Source organism: Myxine glutinosa, chromosome 3 (genome assembly GCF_964187855.1).
Source record: "Myxine glutinosa chromosome 3, kmMyxGlut1.1, whole genome shotgun sequence".
Classification (NCBI taxonomy): Eukaryota; Metazoa; Chordata; class Myxini; order Myxiniformes; family Myxinidae; genus Myxine; species Myxine glutinosa.
In genome coordinates this window covers 44748480-44758335 of record NC_136263.1, presented here as the reverse complement: position 1 = coordinate 44758335, position 9856 = coordinate 44748480, and the positions used below count along the sequence as shown (strand labels likewise).

The following is a 9856-nucleotide window of genomic DNA, read 5'->3' as shown; positions in this document are numbered from 1 at the left end:
ACACTCCAACATTTATCACCACTTCAAATACCTAAAATTAGAATCAGGTGCACCAGCTCAGGTGCAAATGATTGGAACATCGTTAGAGAGGATCTTGGAGGAACCTGTCTTATTTAAACCTCAGACATTTAGTTGGGTTTGCTCTTTGTTGTTGAAGTGTGCGGCGTCACCATGCCTAGATCAAAAGAGCTCTCTGAGGCCTTCAGAAAGAAGGTTATAGATGCCTACGAGTCTGGGAACGGATTTAAAAGGATCTCCAAACAATTTGAAATTAATCATTCGACTGGCCGGAAGATCATCTACAAGTGGAGAAGATTCCAAGCAACTGCCAACTTGTTCAGGCCAGGCCACCCCAGCAAGTTCAGCCCGAGAGCAGACCACAAGATGCTGAAAGAGGTCTCTAAGAACCCCAGAATGTCATCACGGGACCTACAGGTAGCTCTTGCCACTGATGATGTCAAAGTGCACGAGTCTACCATTAGAAAGAGGCTGCACAAATTTAATTTGATCTACATGGGAGGTGTGCCAGGAGGAAACCTTTGCTGTCCAGAAAGAACATCAGGGCAAGACTAAAGTTTGCTGATGAACACCTAGGCAAAGACCAGCACTTCTGGAACAATGTGCTCTGGATAGATGAGTCAAAGGTAGAGCTATTTGGCCACCGTACCAGAAGGCATGTTTGGCGAAAACCAAAGACAGCATTTGACCACAAGAACCTGATACCAACTGTAAAGCATGGTGGTGGAAATATTATGGTTTGGAGCAGCTTTGCTGCATCAGTCCCTGGGCAGCTCACCATCATAGAATCCACTATGAATTCTTCATTGTACCAGAGGTTGCTTGAGGATAATGTGAGGCCATCTGTCGGAAAGTTGAAGCTCAACCGAAGGTGGACCTTGCAACATGACAATTACCCTAAACATACCAGTAAATCCACCAAGGAATGGCTGAAAAGAAAGAAATGGAGGGTTCTGGAATGGCCAAAGCAAAGCTCGGATCTAAATCCCATCGAGATGTTGTGGGGGGATTTGAAACGAGCTGTGCATGCAAGAAACCCCTCAAACATCGCACAGCTGAAAGAATTCTGCATAGAGGAGTGGGCAAAAATTTCTCCCAGTCGATGTCAGAGACTGGTAAACAGTTATAAGAAACGCTGACTTGAGGTTGTTTCTGCCAAAGGGGGCAATACCACCTATTAGAGCCAAGGGTGTACTTACTTTTTCCACATGCGAAATTTGCATTTATGTTTATTTAAATTATACAATGGACTCCAAAATGTAAATGTTTCATGATATTTGTTATATTATATCACCTTTATCTATCAATATTGTTGAAATGAAGATCAAATAGCTGAATGTTGAAATATGTTGAAAAAGTCAAAACTTTACATGGGGTGTACTTACTTTTTCACGTGACTGTATATATGTATATATACGTACATACAAACAAGAATAGATAGAAGAAGATATTATACAGTAGAATAGAGAGAAGGAAGATCGAAGATTGATCGTTAAAAAAGAAGAACATGTGAGATAAGAAATATATTTCCACACAAGAAACTTCAACGCAGGATGAAGCCAATAAGCCTGTGGCCATCAAGTCTGCGCAATGGTTGCCAACCTATGGTGGTTTCTCCATCTGCTCTCCTTTTTGAATGTGTCAAGCAAGGAAACAGCAAGTACCATTTTCAAAAGTCTTCGATACGATTCGACCCGCAGGACCTACCAGACTCAGAGCAGACGCTCCGGCCATTGCACACTGAGTTTTCTATCAAGTGCACAACGGTTTTTAGAGACAAGTGAGCTATTGTTTGGCTGGTGTGTGTTTGTTTGTAATTTGTATTACAGTGAGCCAACAATCCACGGAACGAATGTGTTGTACGTTAACAGGACTCGATGTACTGAAATAAAACGTGTGGACAATCCTAAATATAACCTCTAAGTCTAAGGTAACCCACTTACCTGGGTGTTCTCCAAACAGGGGCAAATCGCCCAAGCCGCGCTGGATTTCACTTCCGGACTTTGGTTTCTGAATAAAGACCAGAGGAAGCGAACACCATCGAAACGATTTATATTTCTGCAAAAATAAAATGACATAATAATAAATACAATATGAAAAAACATTTGGTTAATCGATTCATTCGCTTAACCCGAACGATGACTTTTGGTCAGAGGGGAGGAAGGGGACAGAAGGGGCCAATTACCTCACAAATTCCCGAAAATGTCCGACGACATTACTTGGCTAACTTTACTAACATTACTTGGCTAACATTACTAACATTACTTGGCCAACATTACTAACATTACTCCGACGACATTACTTGGCTAACATTACGAACATTACTCTGACGACATTACCTGGCTAACATTACTAACATTACTAACATTACGAACATTACTCTGACAATATTACTTGGCTAACATTACTAACATTACTAACATTACGAACATTACTCTGACAATATTACTTGGCTAACATTACGAACATTACTCCGATGTCATGACTTGGCAAACATTACTAACATTACTCCGACGACATTACTTGGCTAACATTACGAACATTACTCTGACGACATTACCTGGCTAACATTACTAACATTACTAACATTACGAACATTACTCCGATGTCATGACTTGGCAAACATTACTAACATTAATCCGATGATATTGCTTGGCCAACATTACTAACATTACTCCGACGACATTACTTCGCTAACATTATTAACATTACTTGGCGAACATTACTAACATTACTGCGACAACATTACTTGGCGAACATTACTAACATTACTAACATTACGAACATTACTCTGACAATATTACTTGGCTAACATTACGAACATTACTCCGATGTCATGACTTGGCAAACATTACTAACATTAATCCGATGATATTACTTGGCCAACATTACTAACATTACTCCGACGACATTACTTCGCTAACATTACTAACATTACTTGGCGAACATTACTAACATTACTCCAACGACATTACTTGGCTAACATTACTAACATTACTCCGACGACATTACTTGGCTAACATTATTAACATTACTCCGACGACATTACTTGGCTAACATTATTAACATTACTTGGCGAACATTACTAACATTACTCCGACGACATTACTTGGCTAACATTACTAACATTACTCTGACGACATTACTTGGCTAACATTATTAACATTACTTGGCTCACATAACCAACATTACCTGGCTAACATTACTAACATTACTCCGATGATATTACTTGGCTAACATTATTAACATTACTTAGCTCACACAACCAACATTACTTGGCTAACATTACTGACATTACTAACATTACTCCGATGTCATGACTTGGCAAACATTACTAACATTACTAACATTACTCCGATGTCATGACTTGGCAAACATTACTAACATTACTCCGATGTCATGACTTGGCAAACATTACTAACATTACTAACATTACTCTGATGATATTACTTGGCTAACATTATTCACATTACTTGGCTCACATAACCAACATCACTTGGCAAACATTACTAACATTACTCTGATGATATTACTTGGCTAACATTATTAACATTACTTGGCTCACATAACCAACATTACTTGGCAAACATTACTAACATTACGAACATTACTAACATTACTCCGATGATATTACTTGGCTAACATTATTAACATTACTTGGCTCACATAACCAACATTACTTGGCAAACATTACTAACATTACGAACATAACTCCGATGCCATGACTTGGCTAACGTTACTAACATTACTAACATGACAACGATGTCATGACTTTGCAAACATTACTAACATTACTCCGATGGTATTACTTGGCTAACATTACTAACATTACTCAAACGACATTACTTGGCAAATATTACCAACATTACCCCGATGATATTACTTGGCTAACATTACTAACATTACTCCAATGATATTACTTGGCTAACATTACGAACATTACTCTGACGACATGACTTGGCAAATATTACTAACATTACCCCGATGATATTACTTGGCTAACATTACCAACATTACTCCAATGATATTACTTGGCTAACATTATTAACATTACTTGGCTCACATAACCAACATTACTTGGTGAACATTACTAACATTACTCCGATGTCATGACTTGGCTAACATTACAAACATTACTCCGATGACATTACTCTGACAACATTACCTGTATAACATTACTAGCATTATAACATTACTGTATAATTATATACATTACTGTATTTTATAACCTGTATAACATTACTCTCCCACAATAAGACTGACAGAACCATAGGCGGAAAACCAGATCGGGGCACCGCCGATGGGGCCGCAGCCAGCCACATCACCAGCTGGCACAGCAACACACATTGACCAGGCAAGCAAAGAGCAGGCCACCGATTGGCAGAGCAGGGAAGGACGTGTGATTGGTTGGGTAAGGGACAAAAGCTTCCCCATGATTGGGGGTAAGGAAGGTGAAGGAGCGACACACTGATTGGCCACCAACCGATGACACCACGGCCAATCAGTGAGGGAGGCGCGAAAGAACTACCAACAAGCTACGCACTGGTTGGAGGAGAAGCGCCGGTGACATAAAAAGGCGCGAAAGGTGACAAGCAAACGAGGCACTGGTTGGTAGAGGGGGAGGGCTGGCATCACCCCGCGAGTGACAAAACGACTCGCTAGCCGACATTTGGTGCTTCTCTTCTCGTTCTTGGACTGATCCTGCCCGGATCTCTCTCTTCCCTTTGTCTTCTCGTTTTGGCTCCCCTCCTGCCTGGACATTCTTCTACCCCCTTGCCTTTCTCACGATTGGACCTGTACTGGCCTTTGAATGGTGGAGCCACGATCATGCGACGATCGTGTGAGTGGGGCCTGCCGGGAGGCGTGCGCTGATTCTCGTATTATTCGTCGAAAGACATGAGAATGTATAACGTTAGTACAGTGTAGTCTTTTATTGAGAACTTGTTTGGCGAAATGTTGTACGTAATATACGGATGGTTTTGGGTTCGGCAGCTTAGTACATTTTTTTGGAATGTTCCAGGTGGGGATTAGTGTCGGTTTGAAACGGCAACGACACGTGTTTTGTGAGTTCATCAAAGTTTTCCCCTCTCGTGATGATTTGTGTGTCGGGAAGAAGTGATTGATGTGCGTGCCGGGAGGTTGGTTTTGACCCGGGGAATTGTTTATTTTCCTTTTGTGTCAGGCCATCCACACTTTTGCCAAGTTGTGACTTTTGCCTAGTTGTGACTTTTGTCTTTTTGCTATTCTTGTATATTTTTCAACTACTTGGCTTTGTAAAGTTACCACAGTGTGACGGTGACTTTGTTTTGCAAAGTGTTCATTAAAATTCCACCAAAGTTTCAATTTTGTTTCTCGACAAAACTTATTCCAGTGAGTAACCCCGAATAAATTTGTGTTCGAGTGTACCTGGCAACATTCTATTTTTAAAATTTTCTCGCTGATTGAATTTGTTTGTAAACCATAAAGGAAATTGTGCCCCCATTGCTCTCTTACCGCTTTGACGTCCCTGGACTCCATCTTTCCCATGCATCTGTAGGATGTGGCAATAACCAAGCTGTTTGTGACCTCATGGTATGTACTGGTGAACTACCAGAATAACAACTGTGAATGGGAGTTGTGAGAGCGGGCGCCCAAGCAACCCGGAAGAGGGAGAGCTAAACCGAGAGAGCCTGAACTGGAGAACTGGAGACAAACAGAATGTGTTATGTTCATTTACGATGTACGTTGTGGAAGAACCATTTACGATGGTTCTAAAAATATTGTTTTGTATCACTGCCATATTGTTCTACTTTGTTCAACTTCCAAAATAATACACCCCCTGCAAACACACACACACACACACACACACACACACACACACACACACACACACACACACACACACACACACACACACACACAACTCACTCCATTATTTCATGGTTCACAGCACAGGCACATAAAGCATGTGCTGCATTTATGAGCAAGACTTGATTGTAGCCCTTGAGTTGTGAGACACGTCGTGGGATCCCACCACACTTCTGGATTATCCTGCGACACTCTGAATCCTTGGCGCACTCTCCAAGTGCCCCAACTACGTTCACGAGCAGTGCTTCATCAGACTGATTGTTGAGCAGTGAAACCAGAGCTTCGACAGCCTTCAGTTCCCGAAACCTGCAATATTTCATCAAAACAACAACCAACAAGCATGTGGTTAGATGATGCAAAGTTTCTACATTTCAAGTTTAAGAAAGCGAAGCTGTAGGATCGTTTGTGGTACTACTATATCTGACCAACCATATGTGGTACACTCAGTTTGGTTGGTTACTTGAGTATTCCCATAACGTGTGGACTTCTTTTGAGCAGGAGTGCACACAAGTTCTGAGTACATCCTTGGTTTAGTGCTTGCACTTGTGCAATGGCAAAGGATGACAGGTTCTGCTTCTGCGGCCTCCGTCTGGTCGGGTGTCCAGGACTGACAATTTTGTTGTCAACCCCTTTTTTTAAATACCTAAGCAGGTTAAGAATGCATGACGTTTTGGCTTTTGCTAACATGAACCGTGAAGCCATCCTTCCGTCTGTGCAGTCACTAAGCCGTCTGTTTATCTGTAACAGATGTCTGTGAAGTTGTACGTTTAGCCGCTAAACCATCCATGTCGCCGTGAAGCCGTCGGTGAAGCCATTTGCCGTCCGTGAAGCTATGTAGCCGTCCGTGAAGGTATGTAGCCATCCGTGAAGCAATGTAGCCGTCCGTGAAGCCATGTAGCCTCCGGGAAGCCATGTCGCCATCCGTGAAGCCATCCAGCCTTTCGTGAAGCCATGTAGCTGTCCATGAAGCCATGTAGCCATCCGTGAAGCCATGTAGCCTCCGTGAAGCAATGTAGCCTTTCGTGAAGCCATGCAGCCGTCCGTGAAGCCATGCAGCCTTTCGTGAAGCCATGTAGCTGTCTGGGAAGCCATGTAGCCGTCCGTGAAGCCATGTAGCCTCCGTGAAGCAATGTAGCCTTTCGTGAAGCCATGCAGCCGTCAGTGAAGCAATGTAGCCTTTCGTGAAGCCATGTAGCTGTCCGTGAAGCCATGTAGCCGTCCGTGAAGCCATGTAGCCTCCGTGAAGCCATGTAGCCTCCGTGAAGCCATGTAGCCTCTGTGAAGCCATGCAGCCGTCCGTGAAGCCATGTAGCCTTTCGTGAAGCAATTTAGCCTTTCGTGAAGCAATGTAGCCTTTCGTGAAGCCATTTAGCCGTCCCTGAAGCAATGTAGCCGTCCATGAAGCCATGTAGCCTCCGTGAAGCCATGCAGCCGTCTGTGAAGCCACGTAGCCTTTCCTTAAGCCATGTAGCCTTTCGTGAAGCCATGTAGCCGTCCATGAAGCAATGTAGCCATCTGTGAAGCCAAGTAACCATCCGTGAAGCCATGTACCCGTCCATGAAGCCATGTAGCCGTCCGTGGAGCCATGTAGCCTTTCGTGAAGCCGTGTAGCCGTCCGTGCAGCCATGTCGCCGTCCGTGCAGCCATGTCGCCATCCGTGCAGCCATGTCTCCGTCCGTGCAGCCATGTAGCCATCCGTGCAGTCATGTAGCCGTCCGTGAAGCCATGTAGCCATCAGTGAAGCCATCTAGCCATCCTTGAAGCCATGTAGCCGTCCGTGAAGCCATTTCACTGTCCGTGAAGCTACGTAGCCATCCGTGAAGCCATGTAGCCATCCGTGAAGCAAAGTAGCCGTCCGTGAAGCCATGTAGCCGTCCGAGAAGCCATGTAGCCGTCTGTAAAGCAATGTAGCCATCCATGAAGCCTGAAACCATCCATAAAGCAATGTAGCCTTCCATGAAGCCTGAAACCGTCCTTGAAGCCATGGAGCCGTACGTAAAGCAATGTAGCCTTCCATGAAGCCTGAAGCCGTCCGTGAAGACATGTAGCCGTCCGTAAAGCAATGTAGCCTTCCATGAAGCATGAAGCCGTCCATGAAGTGGCGTAGCCATCCAAGAAGCGGGGTAGCCATCCACGAAGCCATGTAGCCATCCCTGAAGCCATGTAGCCATCCGTGAAGCCATGTAGCCGTCCGTGAAGCCATGCAGCCTTTCGTGAAGCAATGTCGTCGTCCGTGAAGCAATGTACCCGTCCGTGAAGCCATGTAGCTGTCCGTGAAGCCATGTAGCCGTCCGTGAAGCAATGTAGCCATCCCTGAAGCCATGTAGCCTCCGTGAAGCCATGTCGCCATCCGTGAAGCCATGCAGCCTTTCGTGAAGCAATGTAGTCGTCCCTGAAGCAATGTACCCGTCCGTGAAGCCATGTAGCTGTCCGTGAAGCCATGTAGCCGTCCGTGAAGCAATGTAGCCGTCCGTGAAGCCATGTAGCCTCCGTGAAGCCATGTCGCCATCCGTGAAGCCATGCAGCCTTTCGTGAAGCCATGTAGCCTTCCGTGAAGCCATTTAGCCATCCGTGAAGCCATGTAGCCGTCCGTGAAGCCATGTAGCCTCCGTGAAGCAATGTAGCCTTTCATGAAGCCATGTAGCCTCCGTGAGGCCATCTAGCCGTCAGTGAGGCCATGTAGCCGTCCGTGGAGCCATGTAGCCTTTCGTGAAGCCATGTAGCAGTCCGTGCAGCTATGTCGCCGTCCGTGCAGCCATGTCGCCGTCCATGCAGCCATGTCGCCGTCCGTGCAGCCATGTAGCCGTCCGTGCAGCCATGTAGCCTCCGTGAATCCATGTAGCCGTCCGTGAAGCCATGTAGCCGTCCGTGAAGTCGCGTAGCCTTCCGTAAAGCAACGTAGCCTGCCATGAAGCCAGAAGCCGGCCATGAAGTGGGGTAGCCGTCCATGATGCCGGGTAGCCATCCTTGAAGCCATCCATACATCCATGAAGGTGTGACGCTGTACATTAAGCCGTCCGTGAATCCTCGGAATATGTCTTCTTATGACGTACTCTTTTGAAAGTCAATTGCATCGTGACGACATGTACGTCTATTAATTACATACTATTGGAACGTATCTTGTAAATCTTTCGAACCTTTAAACTGCTGATATCATTGAGACCTTTGATTATCCTTTAAGACCCTTTAGACGCTGTTAGACATTTTCATGCTTTCGACCCCCTCAGTCCCCCCACGATACCAGTGGACCCCTTGAGAACCTTTAGACCCCTAAAACACTCCAGTGTCTTTGGGTCTCCAGCCAAATGAGCACCCCAGCAGGTGTGGCATGGTGGTTCTTCTTCTTACTTACAAGAAGAAGAGGAAGAGAACGACCATGGCCTCTCTTCCACCTCCTCTCCGCACCCAATACTATCAACATAAGTGACTCAAAGGCAATCCATACATTCAGATAAGCTCGAGTCAGCAGTCCTTGCTCACCAATAATAATAATACCTGAACATAACCTCCATTCACCTTCGGTGGCAGAGGGAACGATTATGCTTATGTTACCAATGTGCATCCTCCTATCTGTTATCAATGAACTGTCTCCCTTACCAATTCAGTCTTGATTAAACACTAGTACTGCACCTGTTTGTGTTCTCTTGGCTTAAAGAACACTTGCAAACAGCACCAGCAGCAACAGTGAGCATCTCTACGGAGTCGGTACCAGTTAATAGGCTTGCCAAGGGGTTCAGCCCCTTGCAGATCCTCACGAGGTCCCTTGTTTCAGCATCTTCTGCACACTGTTAACTCAAGTGAGGAATGAAAATCAATAAAGAGGCAAAATTGTAGATGGATTATTTTGGCGGGAAAGGGGAGATATTTGGGGAGGGGTGTTACAAAAACACTGGGGTGATTCATATGATGAAGACAAAGATCAGTCCTTCTGCATCATCAGGTGCATGGGGCTGCCGAATCAATTTCCTAAGCTATTGGGCACAATCCTGGT

At 44.8% G+C, this 9856-nt stretch overlaps 1 protein-coding gene across 1 annotated transcript; it reads right to left on the bottom strand.

Annotated features, from left to right (window-relative positions):
* Positions 1-5897: 5897 nt before the first annotated feature.
* On the bottom strand, positions 5898-9563 carry LOC137410844 (uncharacterized). The gene is made up of 2 exons (XM_078773968.1): positions 9496-9563; positions 5898-6171 (listed from the first exon to the last, which is right to left on the bottom strand). Exons 1-2 carry the CDS (start codon positions 9555-9557, stop codon positions 5922-5924), a joined length of 312 nt encoding a protein of 103 aa, XP_078630094.1. The 5' UTR covers positions 9558-9563; the 3' UTR covers positions 5898-5921.
* Between the last annotated feature and the right edge of the window lie 293 nt (positions 9564-9856).

What these genes read in the sequence shown, in the direction of transcription:
- LOC137410844 (XM_078773968.1), bottom strand. Translation starts at nt 9,557, where the DNA reads ATGCTCACTGTTGCTGCTGGTGCTGTTTGCAAGTGTTCTTTAAGCCAA. An exon ending in AGCCAAGAGAACACAAACAG is followed by an intron (nt 6,172 to 9,495) that starts GTGCAGTACTAG and finishes GAAATATTGCAG; the next exon opens with GTTTCGGGAACTGAAGGCTG.